Raw genomic sequence first — 26,457 nt, 5'->3', positions numbered from 1 at the left:
CTTTTCTACAAATAAAGTACATGATTTTGGGGCACCAGCATTACATCCTCCATTTGGCTTCTGATGAGTTTTTTTGCTACCTTTCTGGTTCTCAGATATGTTCAAGATAATTAAATAGCAAGAATAATTAATGGCTGATAATGGCAAAGATTTCCTTTCCCAAAATATATTTTCCAGTAAGTAATAAATTATGCCATGTCCTTACCCCCTCCCCTTCTCTTTCCATTTCTGGGCCTCCTTGTCCTTCATGAAGTAGAAACAAACTTTGGATCATATCCAATTTCTATCCATGTCCCCTGGTCATAGTCATAGGGCAAAGAGTGACATAGCTGTTTCTTTACAAAAATAACCCACTGGCTACTTTGCTAATGAGCCAAGCCACCTACAAATAAGAGGGGAGGATTCAAATCAAGCTCCCCTACAGCCTTTCGTTGGGCTCAACAACCACATCTATTGGATTCCCAACAAAGGAAATTCATTGTTTCTAACTTATCAATGTACTACTGTTCAGCCAGGACATCTGCAAAGTTTGGCCTGCAGCACAACCCTCCCTCCCCCCATACACACACACACACACACACACACACACACACACACACAATGTCCTGATCTATATAAAATGTTCAATGAGCTTTTTTCTTATTTTTCCACCCCTAAGATATCTAAGAGAGTATTATAAAGTATTTTTTCTCCTACAAGAATAGTAAGGAGCTGTTTCCAGCTTCACTTTCAACCTCACCTTGGCAAATGGAGAGAAAATGCTAACAATTTTAACCAATTCTGTTCCAAATTACCAGGGTGGATGAAGGGAGGGAGAAACGCCACTATTAAGAGTTAAGGGGTTGTTTTTGTTTTTTGTTTTGTTTTTTTGAACTTACAAGCCCAGTGGTTGCCCAGCAAATACATTACTGATTAAGTGATTTTTACAAATGTATATGCACATAGAATCAATAAATGGTAGGGCTGGAAGCAACCTCAGTGATCATCTAACTTATAGCCCAGAGGAGGACAGGGACTTATCCAAGTGGATACTCTTTCTTGCTCTTTTTTCTAGGGGAATATAGATGTTTCTGTGAAGGCAACGATAAAAGCAAGCATCTTACCATCATCCAAATAGGCCTGGTCCAGGTTCTGTTCCTGCTTAATAGTCACTCCTGCTGGTAATACTTCCTTTTGGTCATTAACTGGTGGTCCATTTTTAGCAGCTCGTTGACTTGAAGCATTCTGTTGTTGAATTACTGTAGGATAGGAGCTTGGACTTATCCTCTGTGCTTGGCTGACTTGGGTTGGATTGGGTCGAGCTGCAGAGCTGGATGTAAAATTTTCACAGCACATGATGTGTTGGAATTCTTGATGAGTTCCACACCTCACCTGCTGATTGGTCGGGGAATAGTGAATCACTGGAGAAGACTGCTGATTGGTTGGGGAGTGGTGGAGCAGAGCTGAATTCTGCCCTGGAGAGCCAGCATGCATTAGCACTGACCGGTGAGCATCTGAAATGGAGATGGGTGAGGCCATCAAAGTAGGCTGCTGGTAGCCCAAGAGACTGGGACTCAAGCTCTTGCTCCTCTGGTATATTACAGCTGTTGAATTCTGTGGTTGGTACCGAGAGTCGGGAGAAGATAAACCTGAGCGGAATTGTTGGCACGATGCCATAGTGGCCACAAGACAAGAAGGGGACTCAGTGGCCATTGTGTGCTGTGGATAGTAAGGCTGTGTTACTGTTCCCAAAGGACTGTGCACTGTATTGCAGATTAAGGCAGGATCATATTCATCAATGGGCTCTGTTTTGATGGATGGAACTAGAATAAAGCATGTACAGTACATTATTCTTAATGAGCAGCTGAAAGACAATGGAAGATTTCCCTTGCCCTAACAAGAGACCCAGAATAATGCACTCCTCTTCCATTTCATACCTTTCACCAGGTTAAATAGATCAACGAATGGAGTACAGAGTCTCTTTAAGAAACAGATGTTAAAATTCAAGTACATGCTAAAGATTCAGGTAAGCCAAAAACTAAAACAAACTTTGAAGAACTGAATCCATTTTTTAAAAAAATAATGAGCTGCCTTTAAAAAAATGTTCAAAACTGACAACTCCATTCCTTTGCCCACTGTTATACTGGGCTTTGGCCCTGGTCATGATCAGACATTCCAAGACCAACGACTATGTTGGAGGACATTTTCACCACAAATTTTATGTTATGAAAGTGCTATAAAATGTAATTGAAAAACCGTCCTTTCTGCTTGTGGAGGACAGGATTCAAAATGAGGCTTTCACACGACTCTATGTTGTAGTTAAGTTTCAGTGATTTAACCACCAACATTTAGAGTTTATTACATCAGCTCTAATGCCTCCAATGTTCTGGAGCAGACACATTTTAATAAGGGCTGGATCGGCTACATTAGGCAGTAAGAGAGCCAGCGCAAACCCACAACCATCACTTAAAGAAAACCAAATTGGAGGGGAGAGAAGCCAGAGACAGCTCCAAGACTTTCTTTCTTACTTTTAGGAGCCTATAAGCTCCTGTGTTTGGCCTGGGACAGGAAATTACACATTTTGATGATATTCTGTCATTATATGTTTCCCATCCTGGGAATGTGGCAAAGTCTGGATCACCTCTTGGGAAGATTGTGATCTACTTTCCCAAGTTAAAAAAAATTACTCCATGCCTTCTAATATATATCTTGGTCACTAGCAGAATTGGCAGAAAAAGATACATATTGGATAAGTCAATATAAAAAACAATAAGAACAACAAAATTGTACATAGACAGACATGAGACTGAAACGGGACTCAGGGAAAATTGATTTTTTTCTGTTCTTATCTTATACTTAACATTTTTTATTGACATTTAAATAGTTTCTAGTTTAAGGTCTTATTTGTGACCTAAGTCTTCATCTTGTTCATTTTCTTTTGTTTTTATTTGTTAAAACTACTAGAACACATAACTTTTAAATCATTTTTAAATAAAAGGAAATAAATTTTATCTGAATCAGTACCATAGTAATACACTGGACAGAAATAGCATATTTTGGACTTACACACTCATAACCTATTTCTAGATTGCATACCTCATGAAGTTCTAGTTTGTTCAAGCACACATACTTGTTCCACACAGATACATGATTTTTAGCCATTAATGGTACCATGAGTTAATATCAGTTCTTTACTCTTTAAGTCAGCAATTTTATGAACTCTCTTTCAAAAAGAGGAATGCACAAATCTAGATATTAGGTATCACCTTCCTTCCCTTAATGACTACTCCCAAAGTGGAGAATTACCTGGATGATAAGTAAAATGTTGAGGTTGGCTTCTTTTTCTTTTCCCATTGATGACATAGAAGTTCACCTTTACAGGTGTGCGGATATGCTTGTTTCGATACTCGGGTATTTCAACAAAAAGCATACTCTGAAAGGATGAAGTTGCTATTAATTAAAATGAAACACAAGCTAGATTTCCTACCTCAATCCTGCAATCAATTACAGGGAAATCCCCTGCCATTCCATTTTACAGGGGTCTCTGAAAGGTAGCCTAAAGGATGGATACATTCCAGATAGTCAGCAAGTCAACAAACATTTATTAAGCTTATTCTGTGCCAGGAACTGTCCTTAGCCCCAATGATACAAAGAAAGGCAAAAACAATCCCTACCTTCAAGGAAATCACAGTCTAATGGAGGGACACAACATACAAACCAACTGTGTATAAGAAAGATACATATAGTATAGATTGGAGGTGATCTCAATAGGAAGGCTGAAGGGCTTATAGTCTAAAATCTATTCACATAATTACATGTATAACATAGTGGAATTGCTTGTCAGCTCCAGTAGGAAAGAGGGGAAGGAGACAACATAAATCATATAACTTTAGAAAACTTATGTGTAAATTTGTTATTGCAATATAATAGGGATAAAATTTTAAAAATAAAATAAAATCTATTCACAGGCAATTCTGCTTTTCATTAATAATCTCTAGTACCAATAGGGCATGTTTTATCATTAATTACAAGGTAATGAAAAGAGACATGGGCTTCTGATTAAGAATGTCAAATTCTATTAAAATACATAGCACCATTTAAAATCCAGACACTCTCTTCTCTCACTGGTTAGTTTGATGCAATGTCCCATCATCTAGAAAATATTGTCATTTGCCCACTTACAGGTTGGCTCTTATCTTTATCCACTGTGGCTTCCATCTCCCAAATTTGTTGCCCATCTGGAGAAAAAAATAAATATTGACAGGTTTGAAGACATTATTAGAAAGTTAAGATCAAAAATAGTATCACTGCCCTAAAAGTAGTGTTTTCATGCCATCATTAACAAAGGAACACAGCTGTAGAAGTTACTAGCTATACTCCAAAGAGGATATGATGATTTGGTATTGGTTTTTTCCACCATCAAAAAAATACAGAAAAATCAAATTTATTGCTTTAGATCACAATGTGAAACCAACAGTTTAAATATTTCCTAAATCTCAGGGTGGTATTTGTTTGGGGACATAAGACACATTGGAATGGAACTTGAATGGCTTTTATATTCTGATTAAAGTACATAAAAATATACAAATATAGTAATGTATTTTAATGATGTTTAATAGCTTACAATGTGTACTGACATATGTTCTGTCAACTTGACCTTAATAACAACTGCAAGAAGCAGGGAAAACTATCTGCCTTGTAAACAGAAGCTACTTGAGTCTCAGAAAAAAATGAAGTGACTGTGTAATGGTGAAGGTGAGACTTGAACCCATGTCTCCTGTCTATAAGTCAATGGTGTTCACTCAAGATAATCAGCTTTTTGTCCTCATTCATGAACATATAAGAACATAAAAGATATCTCATTAGCAAAGAATAGATTTTCCTTGCCTGGTACCTCTAATATACACTGAAAAATGTAACACAGTTTTCCTTTGGTTAGAATTAGGCTGAAACTACAACACTAAAAACAAAGTATCTTTTCTGCCCAATTTCAAGGTGCCTACTGAGCCTCCAGTCTGTGAGGGTAAGTGTAGACCAGCCCTCAAGGTACAGGAAAAAACAAGCCTTCCCTAGGTGAACAGGAAGTATGAAACAAGTGTTAACTGTATTCTGCTTTGGGGCCCCATCAGAAACTAAAGCTATTAACACCAGAGTTGCAGAAGACAGTCTTCTTGTATGTGACATAACTGGAGCCTGTAGTAAGGATGCCCTCTCCTTCGCTTGTGTCAAATGCTTATGCTTGAGATGAGTAATTAAAGAGACATAAAGTAACTTTGAAAGCTTATCAGTGCCTGAACTGCAACTATCTAGAAGCTCTTCCTTTCTCTTCTGTCCTTTTTTTCTGAGGTTTATTAAAGCAATATAAAAAGCAATGTGGTAGAGTAAATAGAGAGCAAGCCACACAGTCAAAAATAAAATGAGTTCAAGTCACATTCCTGACACATACTGGCTGTGTGACCTAGAATAAGTCATTTAGTCTCTCAGTGTCCCCAGGCAATTCTCTCAGACTGTAAATTACAGAGCAGGTGGTGTCAATCCGAACTGACAGAAGTTGTTTTCTCACTGGAGAGTTCCCTGTACCAAGAAATCATATGTGTAGTCTCATTATAAGAATATATGAGAAGGTTCTCCATTAAATCTGTACTCAAATGCTTTATCATGACATCAGTGTTATTCTGAATTCTAACCCAACAGAACCAAGTATGGCATGTCCTACTAATTTGGAAAGGATTCCAGGATAGCCCCAATGACTGATTTGTCTAAAGACCAGTCTAAGTACAAAGAAAGTGAATTATTTTTATTTCTCTCCCAGTTGCTAGTACAATGTTTGGCTTACAGTAGGAATTTAGTAAATATCTGTCGAATGAAAGAATGAATGCTTAAAGAACAAAATGACAGTGGGCAACTAGGTAGCAAGATGGAGAAGGCATTAGACAGTTTCCAGCTGTGTATCCCTGGGCAAGTCATTTTACCAGTTGTCTAAGCCTTTATTGCTCTTCTGTCTTAGAACAGATACTGATTCTAAAAACAAATGACAGGATAGTCATCCAAACTTTCCCAATTGTCCATTGTCCCTCAATGCCACAAAAGAACCCTTCCCTATAAACGTTTGTTTTTGAGTCCGTCTGGCATCATGCTGACCTTATACAGAAGCAGCTTAACTGAGAAACTTATCAACTCAGGTCAAACTATCCTTTGTAGTAAACTTACAGATTTACTATTGATATGGCATTCATAAAATGGAACCAATTTACCCAGGAAAGAGGAAGGACACACAGGGACAAGTATAGCCCTGGGGTAAATACACTTTAACAAGTTACAAATTGGGGTAGCTAGGTACTGAAGTGGATAGTGCCAGGCCTGGATTCAGGAGGACTTGAATTCAAATTTGACCTCACACACTTCCTTGCCATGTGACCCTGGACAAGTCACTTAAACCTGTTTAAGTTTATTTCAGTTTCCTCATCTGTAAGTAAAATGAGCCAGAGAAGGAAATAGCAAATTGTTCCAGTATCTTTGCAAAGAAAATCCAAATGGGGTCACAAAAAGTTGGATACAACCAATTGACTAAACAACAAAATAAGTTGCTGGCAGTGATGAGAAATGAGAGTCCATTCTGGTCTAAATCCTACAATGTACTCTTATTGGCTTGTCTCTGATCCCTTTAATAGAAACTGTTCAGAAGCAATGAGGAGTAGTGAATAGAGGGCCAATCTTGAAACTAGGAAACATCTGGATGCAAATCTCATTTCTAATACATCCTATTTGTGTCATCATGGCCAGATAATTAAATCTCTCAGTGCCCCTAAGAACCTCTCTAAGACTGTAAATTACAGATAAATTGCCCATCTGCATCAGTGGAGGGAAGGAGAAAGAAGGGAATACACATTTATTAAGTGCCTACTATATTCCAGGAACTATGTTTGGCATTTTACAAATATTAACTCATTTTGATCCTCATAACAAGTCTGAAAGAGAGGTGCTATTATCTCCATTTTATAATTGAGGAAACTGAGGCAAACAATAAGTTCTCTATTCTTTCTCCTTTGTGGAAAGTCTTGGAAGGAGCTTATGCTTTAAAAAGGTGTGTGTGTGTGAGAGAGAGAGAGACAGACAGACAGACAGAGACAGAAAGAGGAGGGAAGAAAGGAGGGAGGGAGGGAGGAAGAAAAAAAGAGAGAATTAATTTTACATCTTCCTCAGATATCTTATTATAACATGGAAGTGAGCCTGGATTCTCCAAGGTGGTGCCAATGGAGTATAAGATCTGACAGATTCTACCAAGATGGAAAAGTATCAAATGTGATTCTCATAATGGACTACATGTCTTCTGTCTGAGGACAAGTCTAGCCAAAATAGGAAAGGCCTGTGAATGAGATCGCTACCTGTTGATGAAATTTTTGGCCATAGCAATTCATGAAAACGATCTCCTAAGGAATGGAACTTATTCTCCAAGTTAATAGAATGTCCACAGTAATGAAATTACAGATCTTGTGAAGTAATAAAGTAAGGAAGGAGATGAACTTCAGCTTTTGGCTCCTAAGACTTTCCCCCACCACGTATTCTGAATTTAGGAAATGTCAGATCCTGAATGCTATAAAGGATATCAACAAAACATCTTCTAGTTATTGCAAAAAATATTTCACAGGATTTGAGAATATAAACGAATAAGATATGGCCTACATTTGGCTAGGGCAATTTCTCCAGGATGACCATTTCTGTCATTAAAAGTCCATAAACTGAGCATATATAAGCTAGGGTTGGCATGTGCTTATATTTGAACATGAGATATTCTGAGGCTGAATGGAATTTCAAACTAAATATAAAACTGAGCTGTGTAGAGCTGTCTGGTGAAGGTCTGATGATAGGAAACTATCCTTCCTCATCTCTAACCAGCTTCCTTGACTGACCTTATCACCTCTGAAGTTTGTGGGAAGCTGTTTATTTTCTCCCCTTCCATTTCCAAGCTTGCTGTCTTTCTCAATTATGCTTTCCTTAAAGCAAGAGAAAGGTAATTAGGTGTTTTGATTTCAAAAGCTTTTACTTCACCTCCTGTTAGGGCAATGGACTACTGCCAGGCAGCTAGAGTAAACAGAGATAGGAATTGTGTAAACAAATAACTTTATTAAGTCCTCTAGATGATATAATCATTAAAAATAAACAAAACATTTGAATAGGCAATTATTTTTAAAGAATAAATTAATGGATAAGTGTAAAGCCCATATTTAAGTTGCTAGGCACAAGATTAGAAGCCCTAGCTTGGCAGAAGTTGATATGAAAAAGAACTGGGAGGATAAGTTGACTACAAGTCTTAGAAGGAACCTATGGTGTTCTAAAGCTCACACAAAATAAAAAACCTGACTAACCTGCTGCATTAATAAAAGAAGTCAAATGCCCCAAAATATGTGCCACCTTCAGAGGCTGCAGTCTCCCTGAAGCCCCTCCACAATCTCCCTAGTTATTAGGGCTTTCTCTCTCTCTTCAAATTACGTTGCATCAACTGATCAGTTTCCATGTTGTCTCTCCCTACTAGAACTGTTAAATGCCTTGAGAACAGGGACTGACTTATTTTCTTGTTCCTGAATCTCCCACAATGCCAAAAATGCCTCATGTATGAGAAATACTTAATATTGAACTGAAATGAAAAGAAGTAAGAGTTTTTCCACCCTCTGCATTGGTTAGACCATAGCTGCAAAACTGAGTTCTGTTCTGAGCACTACATTTAACAAGGGTCAAAAGACAAAGTAGAAAATTATTCAGGAAATATGGTAAAAGGGGTGGAAGCCATGTGATATGAACTGTTAGGGGCAGCTGGGTAGCACAGTGGATAGACAGCAGCACCTGGAGTTGAGAAGCCCTAGGTTCAAATCTGTCCTCAGACATTTCTTAGCTATGTGACCCTGTGCCAGGCACTTAATCCCAATTGCCTAGCCCTTGCCATTCTTCTGTCTTATAGATCATTCTAAGACAGAAGGTAAAGAGAAAAGAAGAATGATAACAACTGTTGGAAAGGGTGTTTAATAAGAAGAAAAAGGAATTTAAGGAGGGCCATGGTTGCTGCCTTTAAATATCTAAAAGACAATCACAGAAAGGCTAGAGAAGACTATTTGGCAACATGGTACTACAGATTATAGTGTGATCAATGGGGAGAATGCATTTGGAGACAATTTAAGAAATAAGATTAAGAAATAAGATAGAAGCTCTAACAATGGAGTAGGCTGCTCAATTCAAAGGTTTGTGAGCAAGAATTGAATGGACATCTATTAAATATTCTACATAAAAGATTGTGCGGAATTACATGGGAGGGTAAATTGTCAAAGATGCCACCAAAAGTGGCCCATAAAATTCCTAATTGGGGCCCAAATTAGAGTAAGATGCAATTGGGAAATGTTTAACAAAATAAATAAAACTATAAAGCCACAAAGATAATGTTCATTCATGGTTTCCAAGTCAATATGTGGCCAGCAGGATCTGTTTCACTGAATTCTGTACCACAGGACTAGATAAACAGTGAGGTCCAATCCAGTTCTAAGAAGCTCCCATTCTAGAAAGTCACATTTAACATTTAATCAATATTTATTTAATTTACTTAATAAATATTAACAATTAATATTTAACATGGTTGACAGTTCATGACTATGGGTAGGTTGAGTCTTAACATCTAAAATCAAGTCACCTCCTCCTCATGACATGCCACCCAAAAATAAATCTAACTAGGTTCACCTCAATGTCAGAATTGTTGGTGACATTCAGTATCACCATCTCATTTTCACCGTTGGGCCCCAGAAATTACCACTTGCCTATGGTAAGGGATACGATTCATTTCCCTTACTCCTTCATAGCATGCCTTTTGGTCAAGGGGGTCAATCTCCTCTGTCAGACTGACAGGGGATCCAAGTGCCTAGGCAGCAAGAGCAGGAAAAGGAGCAGGCAATAATTAGATTTTGCAATGCTTTTGTCAGATTTACCAGTTAGCCCTAACATCCCAAAGGACCAGTCAGAGTTGTGAATGAACAGAGGGGATTCCAGGGCTTTAATGAGGAGCATTTACTTTGGCCCTTTCATTGAGTGGCTGCAGGTTAGACCTAGTCCCCTATAAACACACTCACTTTAAAAGATTCAGTCCTAATGAAAACAGTTTTTCTTCCTTCCAACCCTCTCATCCTCCCTGCCCCCTCTGAACGGCATTGGGCTCTGGCCAGAGAAAACAAGTTCCTCTAAAGGTTGGAAAGCAGTAGTCACGTCAGGGACCTCTTTGTAGCCAGTCACTGCAGCAAGGAATTTGCAAGCTAGCTTTTGCAAGCTGCTCAAAGCTAGCCAATGTATTAAGAGAATTTTCATGAATGTGGAGGTGAAGAGAGATTGGTTTGGAGGAAGGCGAACTGACCCACCCATCCACTATCCTGAGGAGATGCCAACATTGCCTGCTGTCCCATTATCTACTGCCCTTGATCCTGAAGTTTCTTCTAGAGCCAAAGATATTTACATTCTCCATTTGGAAAAAACTTCTCTGCATCATCTATGCTAATGCAATGCATCCCTTTCTTCTCTATTCCTCTTAACTAATCTCCCTGACACAAAGGCTACTCTGATGAATTTGAAATGAGGAGGACGTGGTCTCTCGTCAGCCACTGGATATTTATTGACCACCCATTCAATGAATGGCATCATATGTTTCCAAGTATTAGTGGAAATCATTACCCTCTCCCTAGTCAAGTAAATATCTTTCAATACAAATGCAAATATGTGTGTATGTGTATGTGTGTGTTTTCTCCCCTACCTCCCAAAGCAGTGTGGCATAGAAGTATCAAAAACTTAGCAAGCTGGCCACACAGCATCCACAAAACTTTTAATTGCTGCCTCACTTAGATTAAAAATGTAATTTGGAAAATGCTTAACAAAATAAATAAAAACACAATAAAACATAGATAATGTTGATTCGTGGTTTTCTAAGTCAACATGTAGCCCACTGGGATCCTTATGTGCTGTTTAGTGGCCCCATACTGCCATCATAGAAGAGAGAGAATTGGCCCACAGACAGGAAGCTGTCAGTTCAAGTACCACCTCTGACACATACTGACTGTGTGTCCCCAGACAAGGACAAGTTCTAGGATACACTCTAATAATGCAGAGAATGTGCTAACCTGTATTGGTTGAGGGAGTTTCCTCATCTGAGAACTCCCTACAACAATGAAATCCCATGTCCATCCTATCCACTATATATTTTCACACTTCAAGAACTGGTGATTTGTATGATGCAGATCACATTCCCACCTCTCTATGACTTAAGAAACAGACTTTGTAAGTTGCAATGGCTGAAAAAATTATCACTCAATAACCAATTTTGTGTTGATCACCATAGCAGCTTAGCTGGTTCAAACAGTAGACATACAGTTGTCCAACTCTGGGTCTGTACCCAAAGCCTTTCAAGTTTGGTAGGATGCTCTAGTTATGTGAATTCTGCTGTGTCATCTTGGAGAACCCATAATCATCTCTATGCCACTATGAAGTAATAGAGGTAGAACTAGGAGAGGATGGCTATGGGTATAAATTTATTTTGATTCATATTATTTAATAAGGATGTATGAAATTAAATTATCCTTAAATATAAGCAGAGATGAAAAGGATCTATGAGTCTATCAGTACAAGTAACTCCTATTAAGAGAACTCCCTCTACCAATGCAGACTGTAGTTCATTTATGACTTAATAAGTAAGTATAGGAGTTGCCTGAAATACTTGAGTTTAATTGACTTGCCCAACATCCCACAGCTACTATGTGTTAGAGGCAGGATCTGAACCTAGATCTTACTATAAATCCAGCTCCACTCTGCTGAACTACTTCCATATAAATCTGTATGTGTGTGTGTATACATATATATATATATATATATACATACATACACACACACTATATATACTTATACATACATACACATATATATCCTGGGACTTGCTATTGTTATCACTTTTTAGCAGAGAGGAAACTGAAGAGATGGCAGTTAAGTGACTTATGTAGAATAATTCAACTAGTAAATGAGGCTGGGTTTGAACTCCGTTCTTACTGAATCTAGAGTCAGAATTCCATCTACTGTGCCGCCTAACTGCTTTGTATCTCTAAAGCTGAGTACAACCCCTTGGGTTAGGTGAGTACTTAATAAATGTTTGTTGAATTCTTTATGTTTGAACCTCCCATTGCTTCTCTTCAGTTCTGATAAAATAGTAGCTTAACCTGAACAGAAATCAAAGGTGAGGTGTTTGTCCATTACCCATAACACTCAGCAGACAAAGACTCCAAAATGTCACCATGGAGACTCAAGGATCCTATTATGAGTCATTAAATAAACCTTCTGCACAAAGCTAAAGCTGACTCAAAACATCAATGTCCAACCCATCCTCAGCAATAATAAATGGACTCCAACTCAGCCCATCACCACAGACATCACAAAACATGAAACTGTGTTTGAGGGCTACAGACAATGGGGCTCTCTGAATAGGGGAAAAGGCAACTTCCCTCTGCCAAAAAGTGAAGGAACTATTTAATGGGTTTCCTGTGGAGGCTGATCCTATGTGAGTAGCCTGGTGCCAAGAGTAGGTCAATATTTTCTTCAAAATACCCATCAGCAGCAGGACTTCTGCTCTTTGAACACCCAAATCCTACTGAATGCAAACACTCTGCGGCTGAGGCAATAAGCTTTATACTTAAATGCCAGGGAGCGGACTCCATAAGCCTCAGTCACCACTAGGCTTTCTGGGCTGTCAACATCCCATATTAATTTTGCTCCATAGGTGTTTACTTCTCCTTTAACCCCTGCCTATGAAAGTCTCAGAAGATTTTTGACAGATAGAGGCCAAGAGTACATTTATTCTAATAAAAAACAGAATCAGCAAAAGGAGGGAAAAAATCCTTTGGGGGAAGGAGGTTTATGGGTGTGTTGTGGGTGTATGAAGAAATTCATTTGTATAAAATCAAATTAATCACTGTCCAGGAAAATGCCATACAGAATCCATTTCTGGGCCCTCACCGGAGGCAAAGAGATGAAGGCAATCTGTCCTTTGTCCTTTGCTCTATTCATTTCACAGACTAAGATGTCAAATCTCCCATCATTGCTAATCAGGCCCTTTTTTGAGTGGAAAATTATGTTTATTTTTTTAATCAAGTGAGGCATGAGCATTTTGATCTCTCCTGTAGAACTGAGCAATAGGCTCTTTTTTTCCCTTAAAAAAATAGCTAAAAGCTCATCATAATAGATGAATACGCTCTCTTCAGGAAATAAGCAGCCATGCGGTAATGGAAAGGAAGTCAGAAGACCTGGATTTACAAAATTCTGGCTCTATTTACTAATTGCTGTGTGACCTTAGGTAAATCATTTACCTCTTTAAGGCACTATTCCCTCATCTGCAAAATGCCTGTCCTAATAAAACCTGCCCTACCTCACAAGATTGTTCTAAGATCAAATGAGATATTATGCATACTGCACTTTTTATATATTAAAGAAATCAATGTTATCAATGTTAATCAATTAATAAGCCTTATTAAGTGCCTACTATGTCAGATGTGGTGCCAGTCACTGGGATACATATGACCAAACTAGTCCCTGTCCTCAAAGAACTTATATTCTATTGGGAGAAACAAGAGGTACACACATAAAAATATCAAGTATTTGTATTACCAAATCAAGAGCAGAAAAATCTGGTTCAGTATCAGGTCCTTTCCTCTAACTTTTATACCCTTTCCCATTAATGGCCACAAAAATGGTGAATGATTTTTTTCCTCCCGAAAATGCATGCATGCATGCATATGAGATTAATTTAACTTCTGGCCAGTTTCAATTTACCTAATGTTTTCTTTGCAAAATAACAACAACAAAAAAAAACCCACAAGATTTTCTAACAAAAATGAAACCAGAAAACCCCTTTCTCTATTTCAGGCAACATGTAAAATTGATCAAATTCCCTGTATCCTCCATGGATGGGCCATGAAATTGATACACTCATTATCAAAAGCTAGTCTTCCCTTCTCCTCATGATATATATATCAATGCCTTGTTTGGGTCAAGCTGAACTAAAAGGTCTCTAACATTCCTTCCAACTCCTGAGAGCCTGTAATTCTGTGCTTTTCTACCCTTCCATTCCTCTCCTCTTACAGAGCTGATGTTCCTTCTGTACTCTCTCCATTCTTCAAAAGTTTCAAGAGGGTTTAATGAAAAGAAAGCACAAACTGAGTCACTGGTGTAGAGCCCACCCCAACTATATTCAACAGTTAAATTCCTAATAAATCCTGGTGATGAGTAAGCCTTCAGGGCAGGGGAGAGGAAAGGAAATTCATTCCCATTAAGCTCACGAAAGGGGAAAAGGACATTTTCATTATCTGTAAAATTAAGCATTAACACCCCACGCACACATCCACAATCACATGTACACACATACACACATGTAGACACAGCACACTGAAACCACCCACATGCCCATGTGATTTTCAACACTTCTGGTACTGCCCAGTCCAGCTTTAATTTACAGCCCCTGCTGCTGACTCAGAGGTGAAAACCCTCCATCTGAATGTGGCTGCCTGGTTAGGAAAGATTCAGTTCCTAATCTTGTTTCAGCTCCTGAGGTGGCCAGGATTTGGTGGCATGTCCAGGAAGGAAGATACTTTTTAAAATGTGTATCTAAATTAACTCTTCTCATTCTCAAGGAGATTTTTTTTTAATTTTTTTGTTTTTTATTTTACATATTCTCAAGATTTTTGGTTTTTTTTTTTGTTTTTAATTTTATTCATTCATTTATAATTTTTTTTTAATTTCTAAAGCCATCTGAAGCTTCTTCAAGTCATTGAGGCCTACTCTTTGCACAGCAAATTCCAGAATGCCCCATCCTAAATTTTTAGGTTTCTTTCTGCAGCTCATAGGCCCCTAAAGAGCACATTACAGTTAGCACATGATGAGATAGTCTCCTAGTCTTAAAGAGGCAGCCCTGTGGCCTTGCTCTCGCTATTCCTCGCATGCTACAATGACGGCTGTGTACCCTTCTCTGAAAGAAGAATACTGACATTTAAAAGCAAACATTTATTTGAGAGAAGGATTTTAGAGGATGGAGTAAATTTTCACCTCCTGTCCTGACTCCCCCAATTTTCTTTGCATTTACTTAGTTTATATTTTATTTTTATTTGTGTGCATGAAATTTCTTCTAGTAGAGAATATAAGCTCATTGAGGGCAGGTATTATTTCATGTTTATTTTGTCATTGTGTCCCCAGCATCTGACATCATTATCTGGCACATAGCTGGCACTTAAATGCTTACTGAACTGAACTGAATTTGGGAACAAATACATTATTTTTTAAAGTATAGCCCTTAATTAATAATGAGTATTAATACTCATTATGTCATGGGAGCCCAAACTTAACATTGACCTTGACAAGAGGAAGAAATGGTTCCCTCAGGTCCAGGGCTAATGTCATGGAGGGCTATAGGTGGAAGAAAAGGAAGCACCTTTTCAAAGTTCTTGGCAAATGGGAACAGTTTTAACTTTTGCTAATGAATTTTTTTGTGCCCTCCTGGGTGAGAAAATAAGTATCAGGCTGATATAGTGCACTATACTAAGCACTTTAGGGGGATACAGGAGGAAAACAACAACAACGATATGATCCTGCCCTTAAAGAGTCTACTAACTAGGGGCAGCTAGGTGGCACAGTGGATAGAGCTCCAGGCATGAAGTCAGAAAGACCAGGGTTCAAATATGGTTTCAGACATTTCCTAGCTATGTGACCATAGACAAGTAGTCACTCACCCAGCCCTTATCTTCTGTTGATACTAAGCCATAAGGTAAGAGTTTCTTTAAAAAAAAAAAAACAGCTTCAACCTAATTTCAGAGAAATGACTGGCACATGTATAATTACTTGGAGAACAGGATAATTCTGTTTTAAAGGCCAAATATATATAGAAATTCCAAGGATAAGAAAATCAACTTGTGCTAGGGTAGTTTTGGAAAGCCTTTTGGAGAAAGTAGAACTCAAGATAAGCCTTGAAAAGGGGACAAGTTTTAAACAGTAAAGATAAAATGAGAAAGTATATTTAGGCAGGGACATAAATGTGAAAAAGGACAAAATCAAGAATGGACAAAGTTTGGGAATTAAGAACCCCCAAAAGCCACCCAAAAAAAAACAACCCAAAAGGAGAAAAGATTTTGCATATATTGTGGGAACTGACCCATGGATGGTCTAGAATGCCATCCTGAAAAGCTTAGAATTGGTATGATATGTATTCAGATTGTTATTCCACATAGTTATTTGGTGAGGTTGAAATTTTGAAACAGAAATTTTCAAACTTCAGTTGAAATTTTCTCAGATTTATTGGATCATAAATGTGCAATGGACAGGATCACAAGACCACAGATATAGAATTGTCAAGGACTTTACTAATCAACCATCTCATTTTATAAATAAGGAAACTACTATTGTTAGGCAGTCATTTTAGTCACGTCCAACTCTTGGAGAACCCATTTGGGGTTTTCTTGGCAAAGATATTAGAGTAGTTTGCCATTTCCTTTTCTGGATCATTTTACAGATGAGTAAACTGAGGCAAACAGGGTTAAGTGACTTGCCCAGGGTCACACAGCTGGTAAGTATGTAATGTGGGATTTGAATTCAGGAAGATGAATCTTTCTCACTTGAGGCTTAGCACTACATCTACCGTGCCACCTAGCTCTGGAGGAAACTGGAGACCAGAAAATTAAGTCATCTTTTAATGGACTCCTTAGTTCTAAATGGGAGAGCCAGGATTTGAACCTAGGTTCTCTGACTTCATATGCAGTGCTCTTTCACCACACAATAATGCTTCCTAAGGGAAGCCTGGAAAGGGCAAGTAAACTATCTCATATCACCCAATGAAACAGAACCTGAGATTAAATTTAGAACTTCAAGGTAAATTTCAAGCTTTTAGACTGCACTACTGCTCCCATCAAGTCAAGAGCATCCATCTTCTGCCAGAAAGCAATTAACTAATAAAATGGGATTGGGTCTCTGAGTCACTGTTTCTGAACATATCTTGATTGATCACGAATGCTATTATTTCCAAGTACTGCCTGCTCACTGAAGTAAGCTGGTATTTCTTTACAGTCTATACCTTCTAAACCAATATCATTGATCTGGCATTTCTCCACAGACCTGCCAAAAACTTTATAGACCGAATGAGACTGAGTGTCCTTCTACTACTCTGGGCTAAGCTTAAATAGAGGGCTTCAGTCTCTAGAACAGATGTTCTGACAAACTTCCCTGGTGTTAACTTCACATGGAAAACTAAGCCAATGTTCAAAAAGGTCCTTCCAAGCCTTACTCATAGGAGAGCAGAGATGAGCCAAATTCTCTGGGCAAATGGCTCAGTTCTGAAGCAAGTACACTTCAAGCAATGAGTGTAGTGCTGAACTTGTCTTAACGATGTTTAGTTTTAACTTTATTATTGGGCTAATTTATGAGGATGATCACTCAGTGAGAAGTGGAAAGTGGGAATTGTGTGATGGTCTATCTAGCAAGTCCACAAGCTGTCTGCTGGCCTGTCACTGTCATCAATAGCCAATTCAGTTGATTTAATAATGTCTCTTCACAAGTAATTCTTCACTGTGGAGGGAAGCATACAGGAAGCATTTTACTCTGTCTCACTTCAGGGATTCAATACCAAGTAGAAAGCTCTGATGAGAGATCTAACTGTGTCAGCACTTGGTTCAGAAAGGAGTTCATTTTCAGAAGAATGAAACACTATCCTCTTCCTACTCAAGTGGTGATCTTACCACCAAACTTGAGGCAGATTTGGAGGAAATCAACGTGTCAGGGTGTATTAGGAAGCCAAACATGATCTTCCACAGAAATTTGTGTTTTAGGAAAAAGTATTCAAATAAAGGTTTGGTTGAATTCATTGCTATCTCTATATTAATCATGAACTTATGTTTGTTCTATCAAGATGGCGAAATGGCAAAAAAAAAAAGTTTTCATATCTGGTTTCATGGCAGTGCCAGGCTTTAGAAGAATCAGACATGCCTCTATCTGGGGTTTCTCAGATTCTCCAGGGATAGATATGTTAAGGTGCTCAACTTATTTACCTATATCTTGAGAAGTAAGTTTATTGAATAATAGAAATAAGAAAACTTGTGGCTAAAGAACAATTGCCTTGTCAAATGACATAAAGTCTGAGATTACCATGGACTTTCTTTGCCATTTCAGTTGAATTATTTTCTCTTTGAAGTTTTATCTATAAAAGAATAGTTATCCACACAAAGGAAGACAACCAAAGTCAGTTGGTCCCAACTCTGTCACTAGCTGAATGAGAGACTTTGAACAATTCATTTCTCTTTGGTACACTGTTTACTCTTCTTAAAAATGAAAATATTGAAAATAATTTCTAAGGTCTCTTGCAACTCCAACATTCGATGAGTGTTTATGGTTCTAAACTGACTGAGACAGAAAGTTCAAGGGCTGGAATATGAGGTAGGCAGTAAAACTTCATCTACATTCCTAAGAGCAAGCTAAACCTACCCAATTCTTAGGCATAAACCCTATAAATGAATGTTCCTATAAATTCATGATTTCATTGGTTTGGGTCATCCCTCTATTGACACAGGCCATACCTCTCTGTCATAGTAGATAGTCTTCATGAATTCCAGTAGCATAATTGACTTTCTGGAAATGAGTATTGCTATAATTTAGCTAAGCCGAGCTTCATATGAAAAATACAGAGTCCTATCCCCATGTAAAACCTTACCAATCTTTACTGCCATAGCCTTCGAGAAATCAAAGTCACCTCCATGACCCAATGACGCATCAGTTCAAGCACAAAAAGCAGGAAATTTTTTAATTCCAGGGACCAAGCTTCTATTGTCTCCTTTAAAACATAATGTAGAAAAATAGAGGAGATCTAACCTCATTGCAAATATTCGATAAGGGAAGGACATTAAGGGCAAGAAAGAAAAAGAGGCAGATGAAGAGACAATTAAAATACATGAAGAAAACAAATTGTTTTATAGACAGACTTCAAAGCATGCCCCCACCCCCATTCAGCCTTTAGATTGTTTATGTCACATGCCTCATATATATACATATATATGTATGTATATATATATATATACCTGGAAAAGGTCAATAAGTGAGATAGGTAAGAGAAAGATAAAAAAATACATGAGAGCTACCTTAAATTATTTCTTGGATTCTAGTTCTAAAGGTAAAAAAAGACTTCTGAAGTCATCTATCTAATTCCATCACTTTATTTCAGAGATGAGGAAACTAAGGTCCCATAAGGTTATAAATGGCTTGCCCCAGGTTATACAGATAATAAGCCTCAGTAGTAAGATTTGAACCTGCTGCTTCCATGACTCCACAGCCAGTAGGTTCTTTTCCATTGCACCATTAATTAAACTTGTTCTATTGGAGCCAAGAAGACAGAACTAAGAACAAAAGGCAGAAGCTTCAAGGAAGCAAAATTAGGCTGGAGGACAAGAAAAATATTCTAACAATTTGAGCTTTCCAAAATTGAAATAGGTTGCCCCAACAGGTAATGGCTTCATCCCAAGTTGGAGGTCTTCAAGGAGAAGCCAAATGACTCCCTGTTGTAGTAGAGATTCTTTTTCAGGTGAGTTGGCCTAGATCTCTATTGAGGTTCCTTCCACCTCTCAAATTCTATGATTCTCTGATAGTCTACTTTCTGATTAGTTAGTCTTGTATTACAGAAAATCAGATTGCAACTTATTCAGTCCAAGTTTATGTTTATGGAAAAATTCAAGACTAAGTTATACTCTCATGGAACCAGAGAATCATAGAAGCTAGAGCTGGAATAGCCCATATACAGAATCCAATCCAATCTCCTTACTTCATACATGAGGAAACTAAGGTTAATCAACTGGTCTAAAATCACAAATCAATCTATTGGTGCAGCTTCAAAGCCCAATGCAAGACATTGAGTACAATCAAGATATCTCTTTTGAAAGGTTCATCTAAAACCTTCAGAGAGTAAAAGCTTAGATGAATTCAGTCCATACTCACCCCGAACTGGACAGTTTTTGATATAAGAATATTGGAATATGGTCTTGCTAAAAAGACTTGGATCTGAAATATGGGTTCTCTTTTGGATACAGTCCTCTAGTCATATTCAATCATGCCTGAATGGTGGGCTGGAGGCCAATACTTTCATTTCACTGAGGACTTGAGTCACCAAGGTCAAAGTTCTTGGAGGTAAAAGGCCAATAGATTAGTCACGCATCCAGCCCAGCCCCAAATCTGACATTTTACAAAGGGATGAAACAAATTTATATGATCACATATGGATCCTATTGACAAAGAGGAATCCATCTTAGTTGAAAGGAAACAAATACAGTAGTAGAGTAGTGAAATGGGAGGGAGTGGGTTGTTATTCTAACAGAGTTCCAACTTATCCAGCATGCCAACTCATGGAAAAATACTTAATTTAGAAAAGAAAAAAGTATATGTATTTGTGTTTATTAAACAAAGGCTCCACTCAAAATAAAACCTTTGGGAACCTCCAAGTAATAAAATGACTCACATCAGGATGCTATGACTAAGTGGGAGGATAGGGAATTCCACTACCCACGCCAGGCTCAGAAATGATCAATTTGCTTTCAGCAGGTGATGGGAGCCTCTGCCTTTTGTTTGTTCCAAGAAAATCCATCTTTTAAAAAAAATGCTCTTTAAACAATTAAGTTTCAAAGCTGAATAATCAAGAACAGACTAGCTTCTACCATGAGCCCCAGAGTCAGAAGCGAGCCAGTGGGTCTTGGCTGGTGAGGGCGGCCTGTGTTAATGAGGATTTACCAGCTGTAAAATTCCAAAACCTTGTGTCATACGAGGAAACCTTCCAAAACACTGGATTCCACCCTGTCTCAGTGAGTCTTGAAGAGCTATGGCAACTCGGTTTCCGCAACCACATCACTTTTATTTTTGTGTCCCTAGATTTTTTCCTGTTTTGCAATGTTTTGCTGGGATCCCCCAAGTTAGCTTGAGATTTAAGTGTACCGTGTCCAGCCACCAACTAAAGTTCAAGAACACCATGGACATTACAACTTGAACCCCAGCTGGAAATCTGCAAATATAATTTTTTAAATTTTCCTTTTCAGTGTCTCATAAGATTATATAGTTGTGTGGGTGGGTGTGAGTGTTTATGTATAAAGCTTCAGTGGTAGAATCTGAATCCAGGCCTTCTGTCTCCAAATCCAGTGTTCTTTCCACTCTAACATTAATTAAACTTGCTCTGTTTGGCTCAGGAAGGACTATTTTGCTTTGCTTTTGTTTGCTTTCCTAAAGTGGAGAAGACATTCTAGGAAAAAAGGTAAGATTTAACATGCAGAAATAAAACAGTAAATAAGATGTCATTCATCAGAGCTGCAGACTTTCTGAAATTAAAATAACCATCCCATTCACCACTTGTGTTTTCCCCATTCTCGGACTTGATATCTTGCCTGAATTTGAAGTGCCAGCTCTATTTTAGTCCTCAACTATAAAAAGGACTTTTTAATTGGTGGTTCAGATTACAAAACATAAGGGGATAAGATTAGCTCAAAAGGTTGTCACCTTGAGTTAATGTAAGAACCAGATGGGATTCTCCTCCTAGGAAAACTCGGATCTGTTCCACTACACCCCATCCCCACCCCCACCCTTCAGGCCAAACTGTCCATGGAGAAGAGGGTGGGAAAGAATACTGGAAAAAAGCAACAAAGGGGCAATATGCCCTGCAGAAGACACATCAAATATAAGATGCTTGTCTTCTATGCCAAAAGAGCAGAATGCTTCTGAAAACATATTTAAATCCTCACAGCTTTAGAAATGTTAAATGGTCAGTTATCCCACCCTAGTATCCTCATGGTATTCCCCAGGTTTGGGAAAATTGGAGAACTCTGGTGTTAGATTGTTATCTACCCAAGAATACAATGAATCATTATTCCCTGTGTTCTATTTTGAAAGATATGATAGAGTGTAAATCAAGCCCAAGAGACCCTTGTTACACACCACACAGGAAACTTTCCTATGTCATCCAAACCTCCACTAAAGTCCTCTTTCCATATCTCCTCATGGCATGGGGATGACCTCAGATTTTTCAAAGGCTGTGGCAATAGAATGTTAAGTGTGATTCATCAAGCAGGAAAATCTCTATCTTTGGACTTAGTAGGACTGATACATCTAAAAAAGAGCAGACTAGTCAAAAAATAATGAATTTGTCATTAACCATTATTGCTCATTATGACTGCTTACTAAAGTCAGGAAGAACTAGAATGACTCTCCTGTCTTTTTTTTTTTAAGTAAAATTAATGCCATCAAAAAGTTTAAATTCAGAGCAAAGGGAATAGTGATTTGAAAGAACCAGGTCAAGTACTAATAAAAATCTAATATCCAGAACTTAAAAGAAATTTACACAACTTTGTAACATTAAAAGCCATACCTCAATAAGTAAATGGTCAAAGGATATGAATGAACAGTTGTCAAAAGAAGACTTACCAACTACAAATAACCAGATGAAAACATACTTCATATCCTCAATGTTAAGAAAAAAACACAGTTAAAACAACTTTGATATTTTATTACAGCTTTCCAATTGACCAAGATGACTAAAGAATGGAAACAGACAATGTTAGAAGAGCCATGAAAATATAGGCATGGTAACTAAATGTTGATGGAATTTTAATGAGATCCAACCATTCAGTATATCAATTTGGAATTACAAAATAAAGTGACTAAACTACCCATATTCTTTGAATCCAATAAACCATATCACTTCAAGGAAGTCAAAGGTTCAATATATAATAAAATATTAATTCTAGCCCTTTTTGTGGTGGTAAGAAGTGGAAACAAAATGGTTACTTTTTGGTTGAGGAATGACAAAAATGTGATATATTAATGAAATGGAACACAGTAAATGAGGAATTTTTAAAAATGGGAAGAGTTGTGTGAACTAATACAACGTCAAAATAAGCAGAACTGAGAGCACAATCTCTACTACGACCCCCAAAATCCAAATGAAATATCATTAATAAAAAAAATTTCAACCCTGAGGAATTAAAAAAAAACTAATAAAGGACCAAGAGAATAAATGGGGAAACCTTTCTCCCTCTTTCTAGCAGAGAAACAGGAACTATCAAAACAGAATGTTATATGGATAGTCAGATTAACTCGCTGAATCATTTGTTTTCTTAGAGAGATAGGTACTCTTGTCGTTCAGTTGTTTTCAGTTGTATCCAACTCTCCACAAAATATTTTGGGATTTTCTTGGCAAAGATACTGGAGTGGTTTGAGATTTCCAATAAGTGTCTGAGGCCAGATTTGAACTCATGAAGACTCCAGACCCAGCATTCCATCCACCACACACTACCTGTAGGTACTCTTAATCTCATTTTACAGATGGGAAAACACAGACAAGCAGAAGGTAAATTATTTCTCTAGGATCACAACAGCTAGTATCTCAAGTGTTCTGTCCACTATACCAACTAACCTGTGTCTGAACAAAGAGGAAAAGGGTTTCATTATCATAACAATAATAGCTGATTTGAATAGAAGTTTAACAACCTCTGAGATGAGGACAAGTATTGTTATGCATATTTTAGAAATGAGGAAAGTAAGGCTCCATGAGTTTAAAGACTAACAACTAGAGGTCAACAAAAAAGGGAGCTAGGAGTCGGCTCTCCTGACTAGCATTCTTTTCTGCTTAGTCCAAGCTCTTAGGTTTGAAATCCTAGAGTCCTAAACTCAATATTCATTTATTCCCTTTCTATACTCTTTTTCAACAGCACGACTTCAATGATGCCCATGATACCTTAATACCAATAAGATAATTCTGATATAGTGTCAAGGCAATATCAGTCAACAGAGATCAATTCCCATTTCCCAAGAAATGAAGAAGTAGCCCAATTTGTAACAGTTTTCATTTATCAGCTTTGAGTCTGTATCTAGTTTTAGCAGGTAGAAACAGAAGTAGCACTATCTTTTTCTAGGTATCTAATGCCTGTTGCCCTTGAATCACATGTACCATGTGCCAGATCCACTCATTTCCATTATCTATGTTGCTGGTATTATTACTGTTTAAGATGATGATGATAGGTGGCATCAAGTAATGGAGAGAGATCTGGCCTTAGAGGCAAGAAGGCCTAAGTTTACGTCTTACATCTAAAACACACTGACAGCATGATCCCAGACAAATTCTCTCTCAGTTTCTTCATCTGTTGAATATGAGGGTTAGATTTTATGTCCTCTAAACCTATCATCCTATGGTCTCACACCTCCTTGTTATATGTGTCCTCATATGTAAAATGTGAATACTAATACCTCACAGGATTGGCAGGAGGATCAAATGAGTTAATGCATGTAATGTATTTGCAAACCTTACTTATTATATTATTTTCACAATGTACAATGCACAAAGAGGTGTAACCATGGGGAAATATTCTAAATTAAATAAAAATTTCAAAATAAAAAAAATTCTGACTTTCTTGTCTGACCTGACCATAACCTCCTACTTCCTATCTCTCCCTGTGCCCTTCCTAAATGTATTCTTTATTTTCATGTTGATCTCTTATCCCTTATGCCCTTCAGTATTTTCTCAAGTTTGACTCCTGCTTTGACTTTACTTTCCTTCATTCCCTTATCTTCAAAGTTCCTCACTCCCTTTTTCCTGTTACTGTTCATCCCTAGTCAAAATCCTGAATTACTTCCACCATCTACCTCTGTTCAAATTCACCTGCTGCCAAATGGTTGAAAGAAATCATGCAATGATACTGGTTGGGTATGCTATAAATTTATGTTATCTTACATCTACTAGGCCCTCAATGAGTCAAGAAAACCAAAGGAATAAAAGCACAAAGGTCAGAGAACCTCCTCATGGACCAGGGCAGGCCAGTTTGGCTAATGCATAGATTTCACCAAGGGAAATACTATGACTCAGTGGTAGAACACAGGATAGTACCATGGAAGGCCTTGGTGTACTGATAACAAATAAATGTTATGTTGACCATATTTTTTTATGTTTGACCAAAAAATTGAGTATTTTATATTTAGATGTCTGTCATAGCTATGTTTCTATGATTGAGAACTATACCTAAGAATCTTTTAAAGGCCCTAAAAAGGAGTTGAAATTGATTAATAGTAATTATTACCAATTTTTAATACACTAAGGATTTGGATAGTAACAATAATAGCTCAGTTCTCAAATAACAAGGACAGAAAATAACCTATATTCATTACATTCGCTGATTGTAATTTCATATGGCATAACACTTCAGTCATTAGCTATATCAAAAATGCACCATAGGAACCTGAGGGGGATTTTAAAAAATTAAACAATTTACATTTACTACTGATTTTTAAAAAGCATTTATCAGTTAGAGAAAAAAAAAAGCAAGTGGCCATTGTGAATCCTTGCATGCTGACACACAAATGCCCTTACTGTAAGCTTGGATTTTTAAAAGAAAAATCATTAATTTTATTGCTTACCTTTTTCCTTAATTAATGCTTGCATTACAACACTTTTATAATAGATTTTGGGTGGAATGAAAAATACATTTTCATCATGACATAGTATCCCTTTCTTTAAATAAGAGGCAAGGGACATATGAGGGACACAGTTTGAACATCAAGATGACTCACTCATCAAATTGCTCATGTTAAAAATGAAAAAAAACAATATAAAGTCAAGATAAAGCTGGAGAATGATATAGAAGTAGAAGAAGCCATTTTTCCTGGAAATGAACTTAAATGAATGTTTTGTGACTAAAGGAGAAATCTTCTATACCACCAGAAGGTTTATTGTATGTTACAAATATGGAACAAAACTATGAAATAATTTTTTTAAATCACTGAAAATCTTTGGGAAGAAGAGCAGCATGACCAGATCTGTGCATAAGGAAGATTATGCTGGTAGCAGCCCAAGAGATGGTCTGAAACTGAAGGCAGGAGGTAGGGAGGAGAGGAAGAGTCATTTTGGTGACAATTCAGTGATTATAATTGAGTCCTCAATCCAATATCCTAGGTTGGCACTCACTGTACTGCATTTGCTTGAGAAAGTTCCAGCTCACTGCAATGGGCACATGGAAAGGATTAAGGATACTGTTAAACAGAAGGAAATCAATAGAAGTCTCTAGGGAGAGGTTGGCTGCTCATGCCTATTCTGCCTTTTTATTGACTGCTCTTCAACAGTGGATTTGATATTGTCGCTTTTCAAAGGCTGGAATGCTGCCTCAGTGGAAGAGGAGTCCCCTAATCCTTTTATGTGACAGTCACTCCAACACATACACACTGTTTCATGTTGTACACACTGGGCTGGCTCCATTAGACATGTGTCATGGGGCCACTGCAGGGCCAATTCCCTGCATTCTCTTTGAAGCCAAATGGTAAGTAGTCTAGATTTCCAGAAATGTCTCAAGGCCCATCCCAGGATGTTAATGTTGCTTTAAGCCCAGGATTTTGGTTTCTAGTCTTTCTAACTGCAGCGACTTTAGGATT

General features: G+C 37.7%; 1 protein-coding gene across 7 annotated transcripts in view; it reads right to left on the bottom strand.

The window, feature by feature from the left end:
* NFATC2 (nuclear factor of activated T cells 2) overlaps positions 1–26,457 on the bottom strand; it is a 215,626-nt gene that overhangs the window by 79,841 nt on the left and 109,328 nt on the right. For all 7 annotated transcript variants that reach the window (XM_007475733.3, XM_056812937.1, XM_007475728.3 and 4 more), the window contains exons 7-9: positions 4,162–4,217; positions 3,286–3,412; positions 1,104–1,802 (exon numbers count right to left, since the gene is read on the bottom strand). In XM_007475733.3, the coding sequence (XP_007475795.1) occupies positions 1,104–1,802; positions 3,286–3,412; positions 4,162–4,217 (882 nt within the window). The remainder of the gene's footprint in view (positions 1–1,103; positions 1,803–3,285; positions 3,413–4,161; positions 4,218–26,457) is intronic.

Source organism: Monodelphis domestica, chromosome 1 (assembly GCF_027887165.1).
Source record: "Monodelphis domestica isolate mMonDom1 chromosome 1, mMonDom1.pri, whole genome shotgun sequence".
In the NCBI taxonomy this organism is placed as follows: Eukaryota; Metazoa; Chordata; class Mammalia; order Didelphimorphia; family Didelphidae; genus Monodelphis; species Monodelphis domestica.
This window is presented reverse-complemented; position numbering and strand designations above follow the sequence as displayed.